The sequence below is a fragment of the Cylas formicarius genome, unplaced genomic scaffold, assembly GCF_029955315.1.
Source record: "Cylas formicarius isolate icCylForm1 unplaced genomic scaffold, icCylForm1.1 PGA_scaffold_10__41_contigs__length_53128322, whole genome shotgun sequence".
Lineage (NCBI taxonomy): Eukaryota > Metazoa > Arthropoda > Insecta > Coleoptera > Brentidae > Cylas > Cylas formicarius.
Window position 1 is genome coordinate 27,852,839 of NW_026844214.1, and position 20,796 is coordinate 27,873,634.

Below are 20,796 nucleotides of genomic sequence, written 5' to 3' on the forward strand. Positions count from 1 at the left end.
TGAGATTTTGGCGAAACGTCTGCAGGATTCCAGTCGGATGCAGGATTTGCAGGATTCCAGTCGGATGCAGGATTCCAGTCGGAGTTCAACGAGCGAACGGATGATATCCCGGGGTATAGTGTCATCACATTTTTCCATCCGTGAATCAATACGTGAGAATATATATATATATATATATATATATATATATATATATATATATATATATATATATATATATATATATATATATATATATATATATATATATATATATATATACACACAGAAATGCTTTGTAACCAGTTAAAATTATTTCTTTTTAGATTGTTGCCACTTTCGTTACATACTTGTTGGTTGCTTTTCAATTCACCTTTCCGCCACAAGACAACAATCCGCCCGAAGCCCTAAAAGAATAAGTCGCATGGAGAAGGGACAAAGACACATATTTTATAAAAAATAAAAAACTACACTTTAATTCATGTATTAATTTATATTAACAAATATTAAATAAAAAATTATGGAAGATTGCCTGTTATCTAAAAGCTACAAAACCACAGTATTAAAAATATGTACTTATTCAAAATTTTATAAAAACATCTTTAGCTTCTAGATATACAATTTTAACTTCGAATATGGTATCTTTCGGCCCGTGCAATTGCAATAATTTTGTGAATCAATTCGCAGCAAACCAAATAAATTTCTAAAAATAAGTTGGCCCCATTGGCGGCAATTGGTACAAAAACCAAGGCACTTTAAATTTAGTGAATGTAACACATTTACTTCTTGTATTAAAATATCAATACAATTTCCTGTGAAAATCAGATTAACAAAATAAAGCTCTTGTGATACCAACCAATAAAACTCAAAAGTGTTGTAACTTTCAAGCAGCACAAAATCCTCAACAAATAATAACGGATACTCATGAGAAAGCCAATGGTCAATAAGTTGCTCGCTCGAATGCAAAATATGGGTGCAGTTTAATGTCGGACACTTATAAGGTCTAAAAGAACAACTAAGCTGATGCTTCCTATAATCAACAATTTTTATTTGCATTGAGCATTGAGGCCAATCACATTGTAAGGAAATGTCGTCCAAGTTTCTAATTTTTGTCCAAGGATGTCGCACTGCACATGATTTACACTGATCTTTGGAACACTTGAGGCAGCAACTATGATTGAGGGAGCATAAACATAGTACATCCTTAATTAAGCCCTGGCAGTTATTGCACAAAAAAAGTGTAAAGGAAAGTCTTTTGATTAAGCTCTCTAATAAATTCAAAGATTTTTTTGAGTTGTGTGCATCAGCCGTAAGGATGTCAATATCCAGTCTTAATTTATTTATTGCGAGTTCTTTTTGTTTGACTCTGTCACTCAACCTCCCAATTCTGCAGTCATTTTCTGCAGATTTATTCATAAAAACAATTTCACATTTTGCAATTCCACTCTCAAATTGAAGATATTGTTTTAACTCGTAGGAATGCAATTTAAAATATCCCTTGAGCATGCCATTTAATGTGCCATCACCCACGAAGATTTTCCCAGATTCACAATGAGGTAAATGAAAGAATATTTGAAATTCTTCTCCAATGTTATCATTTTTTGCAAGACACACAATGTCAAGGGAAAATTTTTCATTGTTAATTTCAATATTGAACAGGAAAACTGAGTTTTCTTTAACATAAACCAGTTTCTGTTTAAACCCATCTTGGGCAATCAAGATATCAAATATTCCATCACATATAAGAAATTTTGAGTGATGTTTCTTAGAATGATTAATAATTTGAGACCACCTGCCACTAAAGGAGCAAAAGACACATTCACTGCTGTATGGTTCATCTTTAAAGGTGCAGTGTTCTTCATGATTTGTTATGGCATTAAATTCCAGTAACTTGTTACATCCTTCAAAATGATTGACACATTTAAACACAAAATATGGACCAAGTATGTTGAACAGAGAATAAGCTTGAAATTTGGATTCTTGAATGTTGCAACGTCCACAAATACTTTGTCTCTTTGAATTAACCATAATAGGCGACACAGAAAGATATGAAAAACACTTAAAACAATATTTTGTAGAAATTATTCTCTTTGTGCCTATTTGCTGCGGTGCATTGGAAACTTCAGGTTCTGTTACACTTTCCTGGGTTGACAGACATGATTCAGATTGGTGCAAACCTTCAACTGTTAGTGGATCCATGTCCTAATTTGCTTTGCTTTGCTTTAATCCACCTTTCCTACAAAAATGTTTTAACTATAGATCCTGATATTCTGTTTTAAATGCCATTTGAAACATTACCTTTTTTTATTCAATTGAAGTTTTAAGAAATAGGAACAACTTTAACGGTTACTCCTTGTCGTGTTGGAGGCTTTTTGTAATAAAAGAGAACTCCACTAAAAGTCCTTTATTTACATTCTAACCTCTCAAGACCATAGAATATGAACATCACAGACCACCGAAAACCCTGATGCAACATCTTTGCCCTTTTAAATAAAATAACATTACATTACAAAGTCTTTTAGCCATGCGGGCTTTTTCTGTTGGCGCAATGAACGTCTATTTGCTACGGACTGTTCTATGGACGCACTTTGTTCTGTTTTACTTTCCGACACCGTACTAGATTCATTTTCGGGCTGTGATGAAACACAAACTTCCGCATCACTTTTAGATGTTTCTGGCATTGGTACCTGGACCGGTTTTTTATTAAAGTTTTGGTTAGTTCGTCTTGATCTGTTTGGATCAAATAAGATCTCGGTTCATCCAATTTTTTAATTATTTTCCCATATTTTTTTAGATCCGTAATCCAGACACCATCACCAGGAATGAGTTCAGATAATTCCTTAACTCTATGTCTCTTATCATAATTTTCCTTTTCTTTTCTCTTTCTTTCCTCCCCCAATTCAATGGATGATCGGGTGTCAATTAATTTTTCATATTTGCTTGGCAACATCGGTAAAGTTGAGCGCAACTTTCTTGACATTAAAAGTTCTCCCGGTGTAAAACCATTTCTGTATGAAAGCAAGGCTTCTAAAAAAGAATTTTTATTTTTCTTAATGAGATTTTTTGCAATTTTGACAGTAGACTCGACTTTTCCATTGGATTGTGGGTACCGAGGGCTCGAAGTGATATGTTTAAAATTATATTTATTGGCAAACTCTATAAATTCGTCCGAAAATTGAGGACCATTGTCACTTCGCACCTCTTCAGCAAACCCATAGCGAGCAAAAACCTCTTTCATTTTGCCAATTATTATTCGTGAAGTCATATTTTGTCCAAGAGTACTAATTTCAAAAAAGCAAGAATAATAATCTGTTATTATTAAATACCAAACTTCGTGACATTTATACAGATCAACACAAATTTTTTGCCAGGGTCGAGTCGTGACATTTGTATCTTTTTGAAACGGTTCTTTAATATTAATTCTCTCTTCAATGCGATTTGGACAATTTTTTACTAAAATTTCGATTTGTGTAGAAAGGCCTACCCACCAAACACTCATTTTTGCTCTCTCTCTCTCTGCATTTCGTTATGCCCTGATGGCCTAAATGAATAAAATCCAAAACTTGTTTTTGCAGTGTGGGTGGAATGATTATACGCGTACCCTTGAGTAAGAAATTTTCATTCATGGAAATGTCATTTCTAAATTGATAATAAAAAGTCAAATCGGGTGAAAGTTTGATGTTTTTCAGGCCAACTCGTAGAGTAGTACTCGATCAATTTTTTACAAACTGGATCTTTCCTTTGTTCCTCCGCGATAAGTTTTAAAAATGTGTCTTTAATTGGTAAATTTTTTATTATGATAGAAACATCTGGTTCGGTATACTTCAGAGGATTGCGACTTAACGCATCAGGCACAGTCAAATCTTTACCCGGTGTATAGATAACATAGATAACGCATTAATCCAATTCTGAAACGCTGTAATCGGGGGGGTTAGATCGTCTAAATTTTTTGTAGACAAAATCTGAATTAACGGTTTGTGGTCTGTTTCTAAATATATTTTTGGAAGTCCCAAAATATACTCCCTAAATTTCTCACATGCCCAAGTTAATCCCAAGCATTCTTTTTCAATTTGCGCATAGCGTTCCTCACTCTGCGTAAGAGTTCTGGATGCATATGCCACAATTTCTTTATTTCCCGAGTCGTCAGCCTGAAAAAGTGCTGCACCTAAGCCATATGAACTTGAATCTGAACTGACTATTATCTTTTTATTTGGATCGTAAAAAGCTAAACAAGGTGCCTGTTTCAGTAGAGATATTATTTTCTGAAAAACCTCTTTTTGCATTGATTTCCAAGTGAAGATTATGTTATTTTTTAGCAATTCATTTAAAGGAGCTAAAATTTCCGATTTATTTGCAATGAGTCTACCTGCGAAATTGACCATCCCCAGCCATTGTTGTAATTCACGTTTGCAAGTTGGTTCAGGAAATTTTGAAATAGCTTCCACTCTAGAATGTTCAATTTCTATTCCTTTCTCAGAAATCCAGTGACCCAAAAAATTGATTCTTGAAACCCCAAAGAAACATTTATTTTTATTCAACGTAACTCCCTCGCTAGCAAGCTTTGTCAAGATCTGCCTCAACATCTTATCGTGTTCTGCCATTGTACTCGCATAAATCAAAATATCATCGATATGCTGAACAAGGCCTTTTATTCCCGCTAAAATTTTGTTAAATTTCAAGCTAAAGTATTCAGGAGCGCAACTAATTCCAAAAGGTAAACGAGTATATTTGAATTTGCCAAAAGGTGTAATAAAAGTTGTTAAAACTTGGCACTCTCTTTTAATTTTGATTTGATAAAACCCATTATTTGCATCTAATTTAGAAAAATAGCGTGATCCCGCCAATTTAGCTAAAGTAGTCTCGACTTTATCGATTGGAAAATGTGATCTCAAAACGCTCTCATTTAGTCTTCTATAATCGCAACACAAGCGAACCCCCTTCCCTTTGGGAACTACAACAATGGGCGAAACCCATGCAGTTGGTTCGTCAACTGGTACAATTATGCCCAAAGACTGAAGTCGTTTAAGTTCGGATTCTAATTTAGGTAAAAGTGGTAAAGGTACTACCCTAGGAGCTGCCTGAACAAACGGTTTTGCTCCCTCCTTAATTTGAATTTCAATTTCTCCCTTGAATTCCCCCAGACCGTTAAACAAGTTAGGAAATTCAGAGATTACATCTACTTTTGTTTTCTCATCTGGTAATATCTCTTGAAGACTCACTTGCCCTGTGAATTTTAAGATCTCTAGATCGACTATTCCTGATCTGCCTAAAATAGGAGTTTATAAATTTTTTAAAACATATACTTGAAGTTGAGATTTTTTGTCTCGATATGTGATTTAAAAACTTTAAGGTACCGATTACATGTAAAGGTCGACCATCTGGACCCGATATGACATCCTCCGGAGCTTTTAATTTTTTTAAAAGATTTTCTGGAATAAGATTTACTGGCATGCAAGTCACATCGGCTTCCGAGTCTACCAAAAACTTAATTTTATTTGAAAACCCTTCAATTTCTAGCCTACAAAACCATTGTGACATTGAGTCTGAATTTTGATTAGATCCTACCATTAATCCTATAAATCCATCTTTGTTGTTGTTTTCTTCTTCGGAATTTGATTCCTCAGATTCTTTCTCCACTGCCCTGACGCTTTTGTTTTTGCAAACCTTTGCCCAATGTCCAATCTTCTTAGAATGTGAACAAGTTGCCTTCCGAGCTGGACATTTTTCCCGTGAGTGTGATTCCTTGCCACAGAAATCAGATCCTGCCACTTCTTTGTTTTGTGCCCATCCGGCTGTCTTTCCGCTGCTGCCTTTGCTGCTTCGATATTTTCTCTTGTCCAAGGCGCAGACCTCTTTCCCCATGCCTTCGCCATTCCTTAGAATGTTACTTTGCCATGAAAGCATTTCCGCCTGCTTGGCCTCCAAAATTGCGTCTTCTAACTTTAAATTTGATTTTAGCTGCAATCTGTCGCTGAGATTCTGATCTAGAATACCGTCAACAATTCGATCTCTTATAAAATCGTTTTTCATGGTCGTAGAGCCACAAGTACAAACAAATTCACAGTGTTCCGATAAAACATGCAAATCTGTAATGAAAGATTCCACTGGTTCCCCGGGCTGCTGCCTTCTCCTGTTGAAACGAGCCCTTTCAAAAACTACATTTTTCTTAGGAAAAAAGTAATGATCGAACCCAACCAGTGTTTCTTGAAATGTATTTGCTGTATTTGGGAACTGCAAAATAATATTTTCGCTTTCTGGCCCCATGATATAAATCAATATGTCGATTTTATCTTTGTCTGGCTTGGTGTTAAGCCCAGTTACCGCTAAATACCTTTCAAATCTTCTTTTCCATGTTGTCCAATCTCCCGGTCGGCCGAGAGTCCCACATTCTAACCTCTCAAGACCATAGAATATGAACATCACAGACCACCGAAAACCCTGATGCAACACTCCTTTCCTTGCAAAACTTGCTCTAATGATCTCAGCTCCATATTAAATTCTAACAGTTCTTATTCATTTTTATTTCTTTTGGGCAAGATTGCTAGGATCATTCGGCCAGAATTCGAACAGTTATTTCACAAGATATTATCTATAGAATTATATGAAGAATAAGAAGAAGGTAACCCAAAACTTACACAAAAAAATATGTAAAATGGATTTATTTGTTATACACAGGTAATTTAAAATTAATACAACATAATATATAAATGTGGAAAATTTTATTTCAGACACGGAGAAGATCACTTAACAGATTCCAAACAGGAACAGGAACAAAGCAATCTAGCCAAATTCTTAGGAAAAATTGAATACAACCAGAGAAACCGCAAGAAACAGAAGGAAAAAAGTAAAATTAAGGCATTTGAGAGGACCGCGCGCTTACGCCAAATTAAAAGAGAAAAATTGGCAAAAATTGTTAATGTTCCAGAAAATTCTGGTGTGGATGAATTCACTGATGTTAGTTTAACCATTGAGAATGATCTTCCTCCTAGCCAAGATGTTGAAAAAATTATTAAATTTGGACATAAGGAACCATTAAATGACGATTTTAGAATATTGGGAGTTGAAAATTTTAACAAGAAAGAAAAGGTAAATTAACATGAACCATGTTCATTTTTTCTGCATTTGAATATGAACTTCTTTTTTAGGTGAAATGGGTGTTACCGCAATGGATTTCGCATCCTACTTTAATATCAGCAGATCTTAAAAATCTAAAAACTAAAATTTCTGATCTGAAGGTACTGGACAAACACCTACGAAAATTATTGAAGGCAAATGGGTTAGTTAACATGTTCCCAGTCCAAGCTCAGGTGATTCCCTGGTTATTGCAGAGTAATAATTGCATTATGTTCCCAAGAGACTTGTGTGTTTCTGCCCCAACCGGAAGTGGTAAAACTTTGTCATTTGTTTTACCCATAATACAGTTACTTAAGGAGTACTCTTTTAAGAGACTTAGAGCATTGGTTATTTTGCCTACTCAAGATTTGGCTAGGCAGGTATTTAAATCCTTTAAAATATATTCCAAAGGTACCACACTCGACATTTTGCTCTCCGTAGCACAGAACTCATTTCAAGTGGAGCAGAAAAATTTGGTGACAAAAAGTAAGGATCCGATTAAAACACTCATTTTAAATGGATGTGAAAGCATTCTATTAAATCAATTATTTTTAATAGTAAAATAATATAATTATTATTTTGAAGTGAAAATTTCATTAACCTGTTACCTAAACTAAGAACAAAGCCCTTACATTTAGTCCCACTCTAGTATTTTTCACTTTTTATTGTTAAAATGAAAACTGCATTGTCTATTTTAACAAATATAATATTATATTGTAAATAAATAATTTTCCATAATAAAACAAAAAAAATGTGTGAAAAACGAAAAGAAACAAATATTCCATTTTTTATTCAAGTTCAATGAGGAATAATTTTCACAAAAAAATATTAAGAGATCTTGTTGAGCATTAAATTAAATTCCCCTTAAAAATCAATTTTGTTCTTTTTTCTTGAAACATTTTGAAATATTAGTTGTTTGTGTATTAGACCCAGCTTTTTCTCAGCATTTATAAATTCTAAAATAATTTTGTATATACATTAGATGACGCCTTTGGTTACGTAAGCAAGGTTGACATACTTGTGTGCACTGCTGGAAGATTAGTCAGCCATCTCAAGGATACAGAAGGTTTTGATTTGCAATTTCTAGAGTTTTTGGTGATCGATGAAGCTGACAGGGTCCTTGACAGTATGCAAAATGACTGGCTGCACCATTTAGAAAATCATATTCCACATATGGGTACGTTTTTGCGTCGTTTATACGAAAATTTTCCATAATAATATGGAAGTTACAATCTCAAATAAAGATGAACCGACAATTTTATTTATATATTAGTTCAACTTACAGGCCCAAGACCCAATAACAAGGTCCAATTACCTTAAAATTAACTTAAAAACTTAAAATCTAACTACTATTGCTTACAATAAGCCATAAATTACTCCATTAGAAAGAGATACAGCGAAGTTAACTTAAGCAACTGTCACTTTTCCAACCCATACTTTTTATGTGAGTCTGTAAAAATTTTTAGATTTTCTTCTGATTTGAATTTTCTTGCAATTCTAATTAAGAATCCAAGATTTCTATTGAACTTTAAATTCATATCAAATGCAACGCCAGAGTCATCCCTTTTGGTAACTGATTTAATAGTAAGTTTATTCAATTTATGTTTTTAAAAAGTGGTCTTTTTACATATGTAAATGACATAGAGCTGCAAGTTTTAACTTTAAAAATTATTACCACCTTGTTGCAAAAACCTATAATTGTTTTGAGTCACAATTTTTCCTGAAAGCTTAATGCTTTGTCCTATAGCATTTGAATTTTATTTTAGGACCAAGCAGAATATTAAACCAGTTAACCCTAAAATGTCGCAAACCACCACAAAAGCTGCTTTTTTCGGCGACGTTATCGCAAGATCCTGAAAAACTCAAGCAGCTGTCACTTTTCCAACCCATACTCTTTACGTCTGTTTGTGAAAATTCAGATGTAAGTTCCTCAGCGGAAGTCAACTCTGAAAGTTTCGCAGGAAAGTATGCCACGCCAAGGGAATTGACAGAGAAATACATAGAAACGTCGGTCAATTTGAAACCGCTAGTCTTGTATAAATTGATAAGAGGGGAAAACTTGAAGAAAACTTTAATATTTACACATTCGATAGAGTGCACACACAGACTGACTATCTTACTTAAGGCACTGTTCAAAGACGAACTGCTAATAAAAGAAATATCTTCACAGTTGCAGCCCAAGAGTAGGGAGGAGCTGATTCAGAATTTTTCCGATGGAAAAATCGATCTGTAAGTTAAAATTGACAAGATTTTAGCTTGAATAAAACTGAATTTTATTATATAATGGAACTTTTCACACTTCATCTATACCAAAAAAAAATTTCAATTAGTGTGGTATTTGCTAAATATGTCTTTAGTTAATTTTTGTTATTTTAAGTTTAATTGTGTTAGGTAACAATGTTAAAAATCATAAATCATTTTCAGTGCATAAGCATAAGTTGCAATATTACAAGATCTATTTGACACCAAGGTTTTAAAAACCTGTACATGTCCAACCCAAAATTAATTAATTAATCACATTACCAATGATATGGATGAGTTACCAAACATATAGTTTTTGGTTTTTTGGAAAATATCATAATTACTTTAAATTTTCTTATGTGCATACCAACCGTCCTAGTAAGGACAACATTCTCTAATTGAATGTCAGTATTAAGGGGGTGATTTTTAGGTACATTCTAAAAAGAAAACTATATGAAATATGAACATATGCCCTAAATGTCATAACATTTGAGATACAGGCTGGTAAGGTTTACAAAACTAAAATATTTTTTTTGATATCTGTAATACCACTTTCGATATTTTAATGAAATTTGGCACATGTGTACTATGTATCAAGAGGCATTGTACTACAATTTTTTTAAAACACACCAGCGGTGGGCGTACGGAATTTCACCTGTCTATTTTATTATCAATCATTTCTAAAGAAATATAATTTCTCGATTTTTTCTGATAATTTCTGATATACTGTTTTCTCCTAAAAAAATAAAAACCTGTTCTCTGCATGGTCATAATGATAACGAATTAACATTATTACTAATTCTTACTTAAGTAATTGTCTATCTGTTTTATTAAAATACTTCAAAAAATCGAACTACAAATACAATGTACGTAAACTCTGAGGTGTATTTCTAAAACCTTTGTAATTATTTCTTTTCATTGTAGTAGGCTGGGTTTGTAAAAATTACTAATTCTGCTGTCAAAGGCGGTTGTTTGACAGTTGTTTCACATCAGTTTTTAAATTCAGGTCTTCACGTCTTATTAATTTGGTGTTTAAAATATCCTAGCATTATTATTTTAAAATAGAATAGTTAAGTTTCCTAATGAGTTTTTGGCAGATATGCATTTTATGTATGGTTTGGCTGATAGCAGTGCGCCGGAAGCTAGGCGATTATATCAATAGTGTCATACCAAATACGCGAACATTTTCAAATCTACATAGAAGGTTGACTGAATCTGTTACTTCGAGGGCAAATAATCATTTAAAAGGGGCCCATCAAACTGTAAGAACTCCAGAAATTCATTGACAAAGCAGTTTTAAATTCTATTTCTGGTTTGGAAAATTTAACGAGGAAGCAACGCTTGCAGTTGCTTCCCCTAGGTCCCCAGGTTTAAATAGTTTGGACTTTTTCTTATGGAGGCATCTTAAAAGTCTGGTTTACCGCACCCCAGTTAACACCCTAGAAGAGCTGTATTAAATTTTGCATTGGTAGTGCTTTCATAGACTTTTTAATTATGTTTTCTAATATTATTCTTTAACAGACAATTTATTACGAGTCAGCTGCCGTGCCGTGGACAGTAGAACAGAACTTCCATGATATATAATCTTACTGCATTTCTGTCTGATGTTTTATTTATTTTATAAATGGTTTTCCACATTTTACTACTTAAATGCATATATAGTTAATAAAATTAGTTAGTCTCCAAGAATTAATTAGTGGTCTAGTAAGCTAGCTGAAGGAAAAATAAATGTCAGCTTCGGGGTAATTTAGTGCTTAGTAATAATAAAAAAAATAGAGTTTAGAAATAAACATCAATAATAACCTTTTATTTTGAATTTAAATTACATTTGGGCATCATAAATAATAAATTAGAGTTTTATTTAAACAATTTGACGTAACAATCAGTAAAGTTTAATTTTTTCCCAAAATAATTTTTCATAGTGTAAAAAAATAACCATATTTAACAGTATAACCATAATAATTTAACTGTTTTAGTCTTATATGTACGGATGCTCTTGCAAGAGGAATTGATCTGCCGGACGTACAGTGTGTGATTTCTTACTCTGCACCCAAATACTTAAAAACTTACATTCATAGAGCTGGAAGAACTGCCAGAGCCGGCGCGCCCGGACTAGTCATTATCATTTTGCACGGCTCTCAGCTGTCAAAGTTCAAAGGACTCTTGAGAGAAGCTGGAAAAACTAGTATAGAGCAGGTAATATTTGTAACCCTTTTTGTTTCAATTTTTGGAATATATAAGTATAGATTATTCTCTCTGCATAAAACAGACCTTTAAAACTTTTTTTTCAGTTTTGCTCAATTGTGTATCGTTATTTTCAATTATTTTTAATTTTGTTCAAAATTGCTGTTGTTATGTTACGTATTTCACATACTATTCTATTCAGCTACATAATTTTTCTTAGCATAGAAAATAACTCATTTGTAACATATGTGTTAATTTTATTAACAAGCTTACTACTGATTCAAAAAATATGTGCAGTTCAAATCTAATAAATCATAAAATAAATAATATATTTATTAGCAGCCAGTCTACATATGTACATTTTGTAGTTAACAATGCCAGAGGATGAATTAACTTCTTTGGCAGAACAATATAAAGAGTCTTTAGCAAAGTTGCGAGAAACTGTTGAGAGAGAAGATAAAATTGATGTTCAAAAAAAAAAGTCTGCAAAGAGGTTAAAGCCGGCAATAAAAGAAAGCCAGAGAAAACGAATCAATTTAGGTGACCAATAAGACTATTGTTGTTCATTAAATACATTGTGATTATATAAGTGGTTTTGATTATCACACACATGTGCCCAGATCATACAGCTATTAGATAATTGATAGTTTCCTAAAGAGAGTAATGATTTTCCGCGCATGCCTTTACATTTGAACACAACCCGCACTTTGCGCCATTTTATTTCTAAATAGCGATTCCACACACTTAACTCGTTTCCCTCAGAACATTTAAGGTTAAACTAACCAAAACAAACAGTATTTTGAGAAAATACTGCCGTTAAAATGCCGCATCCAAACTTATTGACGATCTGTCAGCGGCCGTGTTGATTATTGAATGTCGCAAGACCTTATGGGTCGAACGTCAGAATATGCAATTAGAACTGCCATTGGTTAAAAACAAAATTTCAATTCTCGCGCATGCGCATATTTAACAGACCTCAAAATTTTGTGACAGTTGCTTCACGAGTTCTGTACAATTAGCATAGACAGGCATATCGTTCCTAAGTTGCCCTATTATTTTCATGGGTAGGGTCTCTATATCTTTAATAGCTATATGACAAAGACCTATACCTAACGTTACTAAAAAAAATAAAACGATTTTTTTATGAAATTCTTTACCAAACATACTGGCTTTACTCTACCTTCGCCAGTTTTTAAAATGCTATTTACTAGTAGCTCGAGGCCGGTGCCTATGATTATTATTGTCGATCTCATAAATTTTGGTGGATTTGTTTGACTGATATTCAATATCAAAGTGGTGCATTACACTCCTCCAATATGTCCGTAAGCCACCTTCATGAATTAATTAATAGGAAATTGTAAGTGTAAAACAAGACCTAAGCAGGATGTTTGATTCACAAACTTACAAACCTCGGATTTTATTCTTTAATCTCATTCAATAAGAAAATAAATTAGTGACGAAGTCACCATTCGCTCCTAAGAAAACGACGTACGTTGTTCTCCAGTTACCAGAAATGGACGGCAGAAGACGCTTACCGAAAAGAGTACTAATCTACCGTTAGATGGCGCCACCTGGGCAATTTGTATAAAGACCAGCGAATGTGAAAAATAAAATGTTATTTGCAAAGCCAAAGTTAACTTTCTAATAACTCGGAACACCACCAAGGTTGACGCGTGAGCCTCGTGCTTCACCCATATAGCTATTAGATAATATAGTGGCCCTACTACGGTAAAAAGTGATGCGCCGCACGTGGCTATGATATTTTCGTAGAGAAGGTGTGGATCTTTTGTGCATGCGTCACCTCCAACTAACTGAGTTGTCACATTGCGTAATTTTTCTGTAAAAAATTACTAACTTTCATAATACGCAAAATCAGTCTTTCAAATCCGAATATAATTGGCAACGCCGAGCTAGAATTTTCTATGACCAAAGAATACTGTCTGTGACAATTGTGACATTGTTGGTTACATTTTTGATGGTTATGATTTTCTCCTTACTATTTTCGCGTTTTTTTGAAAAATTTGTTGTGTTTGTGGTCAAGACTCTAAGGAAAATAATGTGCCTATATACGGGCGAGTGTTGCCTGATGTATAAGTTAATTTAATAGGTTTCAAAGTGGTTTCGATAGGACTCCCACTCACAAATTTATATAATTTGTGATTTCAATACTTGCTCCTTCACGACATTACAAGTGTGGCAAATATGAGGATCTAATAGCATCTCAGACAAACCCGAGTGATTTAACAAACTGCAAGGTACACTTAAATAGTTACATAGGAAAGTTGTTTGGGTAATATGTTTAAGTGCACCAGAATTACAGGGAATGTAAGAATACAATTTATCTGCAAGTTTTACTAGAACAATCACAAGAAATACTCCTTGATAATTACAAATTCTTGTCAACCTCAATGTGGGAGAGTTTTCGTTTGTCATCATCACGCTTAGTGATGACTTGCCTTTCGGTTGGTCAAAAATTACAGAAAGTGGGAAATTACCAGAATCAGTTCAGGTGCAACAGGAAGAACTTTAACGATACATCTGCAAGATATTTTTGGGAAGTCTGAAGGCATTAAAGGAAATCTTTGAGAATTACCAGGAATTCTAAGCAACTATTCAAAATTTTGGGGTACTTCATTTGTAGGTCACCTACCTCCTTAGAGAGGTAAGTGAATACTGCGGTACATACATACACAATTTGACACTGAGTAAATAGAACCAGTTATATCAATAAATACCGATTTTATAAATCTGCTTGTTGGGTTCAGGACAACTTGAGTAGGAATAATATTATCTGCAAAACTGGGAACACCACAAATGATTGAAAATCCCGAACGACGTTCGGTCCCGTTTCGGAAAGTCTCGGTGAGTCTCATCTTGCGAGGGATCTCGATGTAGCAGACTGTCAAATGGCAGACTTTGCAATTTGACAGTCAATACTAGGTAGGTATAATCCGAATATGAATTAGCAAAACGGTGCTTGTTTTAAAGATACAGGACGTACACCGGTTGCTAAATCTGCACAGGACACATGAATCCTTATGCATGCGGCCAATTATTGTTTCCAAAAAAATATAGGTTAATTTTATCGAAGGGTGCTGCAACAGGCATTCAAAAGAATATTTTTTATTAACTCGTGAGTATCTTTTGAATATTTTATTATCATTATCGCCCCCAATGTATTACAGCCACCCTTAAGGTAAAAGTTGATTATCAAATTAAATTTATAAAATTTTTATGAATGACAATGTCTATAACAAAAATTCATTTTTTAACAAAATAGGTAGAGTTTACAGCTGATGATGGGAATAAAACTGATTATAAGCTGACTGAATTCACTGTGCAATTTGTTTTAGCCAGTTGCAAGTGAGCCTTGGGATAACACAGATTTATGGGCCTCTACCCCCCTAGCATACTTTACAAATAAGATGGGGTCTATAGCCACATGCGAATCACATAAAAAGTACTTATGGTAATACAAAAATACTTTAAATCTACAACATCGTGGACCTGGCTTCTGGACTCAACTCACGGCTCCAGACCGGCCCAGAAATGTCCCTAGTGGCTCCATCAAATCTTTTGTTATTGAATTGGTATAGCAGAAAATATTTGTACTGATTGTTCTCTTTTATGATGTTAAACTATATATGGTTGAAATGAAACAAAAATTTTATGCAAGCATTTTATTAATTATTCCCAAAACATAGTATGTCCGCCATATTTTTGTTTCATCCAAATTTCCCTGTATTTGACATACAATCCACAGAGCCTTGTCCAAGTAAAATTGTATAATAAATTTTCTTATTTTTAGGACAAAGGTAACTTCTACCTTTATACACCTTATTAGGAGTTGCCAGCAATTTTTTTAATAAACGTCAAATATATTTATTTAAGACTTCAAAAATTACCAAAAAAGGTCATATACCTGTTGCCACTGCCTAGAGGTACATACTGAGTTGAAGGAAGTAAGGCACCTTCAGCATTTCTAATATTACATTAACATAATTGAAATTTATTAATACTTATACAGTTTCAGTGGTACAGTGTAATGTACTGCACATTTATACAAATATTTTTATTACTAATAACTTCTTTACCTTGTCGCGAGTCTATTGCATATATTCTTTTGGTTAGTTTGGTAGTTGCAATTCCTGTCTTGTATTTGGTCCTTCAAGTGTTCATGATTATGTTGTTCCTTCCTTAAGATGAATACACAGTTCTCTTCAACTTTTCTAGATGCTTGATATTTTGTTTCTGTGCTTCTAAGATATCTTTTTGCAATAACTCGAATATACATATATTTATTAACCCTTAATCCGATAAATTGAATAATGTTATAAAATACGACGTTTCTGCACTAAACATGAAAATTGTCTTTTTTGTTATCTACTATAAAATATTAAATCAATTTTACCTCGTTCCGTTAGACCTTCTGCATGAATAATACATAAATTTGTCGTGAATAACTATTTGTTAAGGGCTTATGTTCCTGTTCTGCATTACCCTATGAATTTACTACCCACAATTAACTGAATTTCTGTTTAAGAAAAGTAATAAAATGTTAACGTAGTAAGATAAATCATTTTAAATAAGTTTCAAACTTGATATCCCTATAAAAATCGCTGGTTCTAACCTAAACATTCTGTCACTCGATCACGTATATGTCACGACTCAGCTGGTGGCGGATCTGCTGTTACAAACCACCCCCTGCCCGAACCCGAAAGCCGTCCGGAATTTTCGATCATTCGAACATTCGTTCATTTGCTACCATCTCGCAAAACTTGGGAGGAAGAGATATTGATTAGTCCCCAACTATTTTCCTAACCCTTGTTTAGCTCGAGAATAAGTCCTTGACTCGTATATATCACCTACCTCTCTTGTGTGAGTAACTATTTAGTACAAGTTATGGGACTAATCCATGTTCTCTATCCCATTTTTTTTGCAGACTTGCGCATATGTCTGTTTTTTAGTTTTGATATAATAATCTCTTATTCAGGTACTGTCATTCAATTTACATTTTATTTGTTAGTTTACGAAAAGATGAAATTGTAACGAAACAATGGATAACATTGCTTGTCAACGACCTTCCAGGGAGGCTAATAGCTTTAAAAGATCATCCATATCTGGGGGTCAGATCACTCCTTTAAGCTATAGAAGAGGTGGTAAAGTCTTGATAAAGTAGCCAGTGCAGGGTCTTTTAGGTAGATATTATGATTATTTAAAGTGCCAAATGGTACCTTTTTTTTCTAACCAGACTGATAAAATTTATAATAATAATATATATAATATAATAATTCCACATTCTTCAAAAATATTTTGTTGGTAATATGTTACGTTGCGGTTATGTTGTGACTGAATTTTTTCCTTCTTGAACATAAGAGAAATTTTTGTTGATAGGGGGCGTTTTTAGGTTTTATTTACAAGTCAATATAATAATTTCATTCCTAGGTAGAACTAGAGCAGAAACCAGCAGATCTTTAATCTTCAGTGGTAGTCAAAACAACATTATAAGTTATAGAGAAGCTTGGTACAGAATAACCAGGGGTCATCAGATTTTAAAAAGAACTTAAGGCACAGTAACATATTGTCAACAAGTGCTTCTGATTTAAATTTTGTTTAGAATTTACAGTTAATGAAATTTGTGCTGTAGTTATTCTAATAATAATTACTAATATTTTATTGTATTATAAATGAAAATTTTTTTAGTGGTTTCATATTCTGTTTTGAAATTTTTAAAGGTGGTGGTCCTCTCAAATCATGTAATATAAAAGTTCCTTGAAAAATAAAAAATAAATATTATTATGCTATTACAAACATGCAGCATTTATTTTTATGTAATTTCTTAATGTATTTATGAACAACAATATATTTTATTCTTTTAAATAAAGGTCTTATTAAATAATTCATGTTTTTATTTATACTAACCAAAACGAGTTAATAAAACACTATATAAAATGCTATTATAATTAAAGGTAAGTCGTAGTTGTGGCGTAAACCACAATCTTGTCTACAAAATCAGTATTGAGTGTGCCTCTGGAAAAAAATATTTCTTAATAGGACATCTTCCTTTTAGAATGTTTCATGTCAGCTTACACTTTTAAAAAATCCTGAGCGTTTCTGGAAATGTAATTTTTAGTTATCTACATTTGAATCCAGATTGCAATAAAATATTGCTAAATTATTCTGTGAATTGATACTAGTATCTAAAGTTCGTTACACACAATGCAATTTCTACATGTATTTTTGAATTTTTTGCGGTAACCGCCATGCAATTTTTGCTAGACTTTTTTTAATTTTGAGGCAATAAACTACACTTTTTAGAGTTTGGTAATGTTAATTCTGTTACATTTAGGGCTAATTGTTTATTGACTTATTTTTTTACTAGTTTTTAATTTTATTGGTTACATTTTCCATTACCTACGTTTTTTAACGAAACTGTCCATTGGTACGTTTCATAAGTATATATTTGGGAGGCGGAACTTTCTACAATTACTACTTTCTGTCTATATGAGGTGCTTGTTGGACATTTTTTTCCACTTAGATGTTTCAACTGCGATATCTAGTACCTCAAAGTTTTATTTACACTTTTAGAGTCACATTTCGTGAATTCGATTTTATTTACATTTTCAATGGTGGTTAAACCAATAAATTTATAAAAATAAAATAGCTGGTATCCTCTCTATAGAGCTTAAAGAATCAAAACGCCGAACTACTTTCAGAATTATATTACATCCGTGTACTGTAATTCAGCATAATATTAACCCTGCACTATTGTCGCTATTTTTTTAAGAACGCTTTTCACACCTTAGTTTCTTTTTGCCTGAAAATTTAATAGGATTTCGACATATTTTGAGAAAATACTGCCGTAAAAATGCAACATCTAAACAATGACCTGCCAGCGGCGATGTTGGTTGTTGGAAGCCGCAACGCCTTATGAGTCGAACATCAGAATTTGCAATTAGAGCTGCCATTGTTTAAAAACGAAATTTCAAATCACAGACCTCAAAATTTTGTTACATAGTTGCTTCACGTCACTAGTTCCTGTATTATTAGCTCAGGCAGGGGTCTAGTAGTCATATGGCTTTACCACCCGCGTCAACCCGCCTTTAATGTTATTTTGGTTTAGAATTGCGTCAATCGCGATTGATTGGTCACTTTGATTCAATCACTTCATAGGATCGAACGACCGAATCCCGTTTGTTCGTAGCGATTCGATCACCGTGTTCGCTCTCGCTGCCGCCTTGACCGGTCTGAAGTGACCGAATACAGGACGAACGAACGAACGACCGACCGTACTAAAACAAATCGAATTCGCCTTGCGGAATACAATTGATTTGAATGGATTAAGATTTAAATGCATGACTGAGACAAGCCACGGAAAAGGAATGGGAGTATTGTTATAATTATTCTATAGTATTGAGTTGTGACATCGATTGGTAGATTTGCTCATGTGTCCACACATGTAGTTAATTTAAACGAATTAATGTATTACTGGTACAACTCAATACGTAGCACCTATTTTGATAAAATCATGATGCAATAAAAAGCAGAACACAGGTAAATATTATACTAACTAAAACATCAAACAGAACTTATATGCACAACAATAAAATCAAATGAATCTGAATCTGTCGTTCTTACTGTTCGGATTCAGTGATTATTGCTGCTTATGTTGGTAACAAAAAGTATTGAAATGAACGATTGATTGAAATGATTCGGTCCTTTTCGAAATCGGTCACTGATTGATTCGGTCCTTGTAAAATGAACGATTGACACAACACTATTTTGGTTGTCTAACTGAACAAATAATTGAAATGAACTTGCTGGGAAACAATTTTGAAAACATTCGACATTAAAAAATGGTCAACGAATTTGATTTAAGAGTGATTTATTTTAGCGTTTGTAGTATGATTAATACTTTTGTCCGTTATTTAATACTTACGCCTACATAAATCGCAAAACAAATAAAACAATATATTGTGGAATTAAAAATTATTTAATTGCCTCTCCTTTAGTGCTAAATCGTATAAATTCGGGGCATGTGCCTAGCAAAACAATCTAGTTACTTTTATATACAGTTTTGGAGATTATTACATCGATACATATTAATTACTCACAAAGCGTAAAGGAAATACCTACATAATTACATTATCATTGTCAAATTGATATAATTTTGCACTGTTGAGTTAGGTACCGTTTAAACTTCAAACACGCGTGTTTGTGTTACCCACAACTGCATATATAATTTGTTTGCGTCGGATTATTTACCAATAAATTAGTTTGCCGGCACAAATAATTTCAGCAAATACTACACCTTAGCCTAGGAAAAGTGAAACGCAATATTTTATTTGCATCACATGAATCCCTTTACAAGCTAGCAATTTAAAGTGTGCTATATAAAATACTGCTAACAATTAAAACTTAAAACGAAAACGTGCCTAAAAATTTAACGGACTAATAAGTACATGAGTAAACTTAACCTACAAATTTACAACTATCATTAAATTAAATCTTGCCATATATCGGAATTTACTGAAGTTTACCGCTATTTTGCACATAGATCGCAACGATTTGCGGCAGAGGTTGCGTTTTGTTTTCGTGAACAATTACAAAATATTAATCGGCACCTGCGGTAAATAAAATTTTCGCTAAGTACGTAATGCGTTTTTAAAAATAAAAGTGAACAACGGGGCATATTGAAACTGGAAATTGGCACCTATATCACTTTAAAATGTCAATTTAATAATAATCGTCCTACACGAACGAAAAACATTTATGAGTACACGTTGTAGAGTGGCAGAAGCTGGATAGTAATAATGTATACGTTTTATCAAAACTTTCTCTAGAATAAAAAATCAATTCCTGCTGAAAATTGGTCGTCTTTTGAAAACGATCGGGCGTTGGGAGAATATTTCGTTAAATGACAAATTAAAATCCCCTCGTCTTCAAATTACATGAAAACACTTACGAACGTCGTAGCTAAACACGCGTAGATCGAATATCTGGCGGAAAATCTCACTCCCCCGTTTCCTCCCGCCTTGTGGCCTTTCTGTAAAGAAGGATTCGGAGGCACTTCAGGCTTCTTCGACGTCTCCGTCGAGGCATGTACCAACGGGGGCTTGGCGGTAGCTTCCGGGAGGCTGTTGATTTCCGTCACTCTCGTAGGTATCATCCCAGTAGTATCTTCGCTTTCGCTTGTTACGTTCGCCGGTTCGGGAGGAGGAGAATGATGATCCTGACCGGTCGCGAAAGAAACGGTCAAAAGTAATGTCAGAAGAAACG

At 33.6% G+C, this 20,796-nt stretch overlaps 2 protein-coding genes and 1 long non-coding RNA gene across 6 annotated transcripts; 2 read left to right on the forward strand and 1 right to left on the reverse strand.

The window, feature by feature from the left end:
- Positions 1–453: 453 nt before the first annotated feature.
- LOC132704835 (uncharacterized) lies at positions 454–6,285 on the reverse strand. Of its 4 annotated transcripts, none has more exons than XM_060675121.1 (3): positions 5,545–6,280; positions 2,278–5,497; positions 454–2,215 (listed from the first exon to the last, which is right to left on the reverse strand). In XM_060675121.1, the coding sequence occupies exon 3, from the start codon at positions 2,176–2,178 to the stop codon at positions 589–591; it is 1,590 nt and encodes a 529-aa protein (XP_060531104.1). In that variant the 5' UTR covers positions 2,179–2,215; positions 2,278–5,497; positions 5,545–6,280; the 3' UTR covers positions 454–588. The 4 variants fall into 4 exon arrangements, with proteins under 4 accessions (XP_060531104.1, XP_060531096.1, XP_060531121.1 ...); XM_060675138.1 differs by having other exon boundaries at positions 2,080–2,215; positions 5,545–6,285; XM_060675113.1 differs by having other exon boundaries at positions 2,278–6,280.
- Positions 6,286–6,524: 239 nt separating this feature from the next.
- On the forward strand, positions 6,525–12,360 carry LOC132708049 (probable ATP-dependent RNA helicase Dbp73D). Its single transcript, XM_060680154.1, has 7 exons — positions 6,525–6,654; positions 6,708–7,065; positions 7,125–7,578; positions 8,075–8,269; positions 8,859–9,321; positions 11,310–11,529; positions 11,886–12,360. Exons 1-7 carry the CDS (start codon positions 6,581–6,583, stop codon positions 12,066–12,068), a joined length of 1,947 nt encoding a protein of 648 aa, XP_060536137.1. The 5' UTR covers positions 6,525–6,580; the 3' UTR covers positions 12,069–12,360.
- Positions 12,361–13,436: 1,076 nt separating this feature from the next.
- LOC132702741 (uncharacterized) lies at positions 13,437–17,415 on the forward strand. The gene is made up of 3 exons (XR_009618962.1): positions 13,437–14,179; positions 14,283–14,379; positions 14,871–17,415. It is a non-coding gene; the product is annotated as an uncharacterized LOC132702741 (long non-coding RNA).
- The last annotated feature ends 3,381 nt before the right edge of the window (positions 17,416–20,796 follow it).

Coding starts and splice junctions, on each gene's coding strand:
- LOC132704835 (XM_060675121.1), bottom strand. CDS start 2,178: ATGGATCCACTAACAGTTGAAGGTTTGCACCAATCTGAATCATGTCTG.
- LOC132708049 (XM_060680154.1), top strand. CDS start 6,581: ATGAAGAATAAGAAGAAGGTAACCCAAAACTTACACAAAAAAATATGT. Junction 8,270..8,858: donor AAATCATATTCCACATATGG/GTACGTTTTTGC, acceptor ATTTTATTTTAG/GACCAAGCAGAATATTAAAC. Junction 11,530..11,885: donor GAAAAACTAGTATAGAGCAG/GTAATATTTGTA, acceptor TACATTTTGTAG/TTAACAATGCCAGAGGATGA.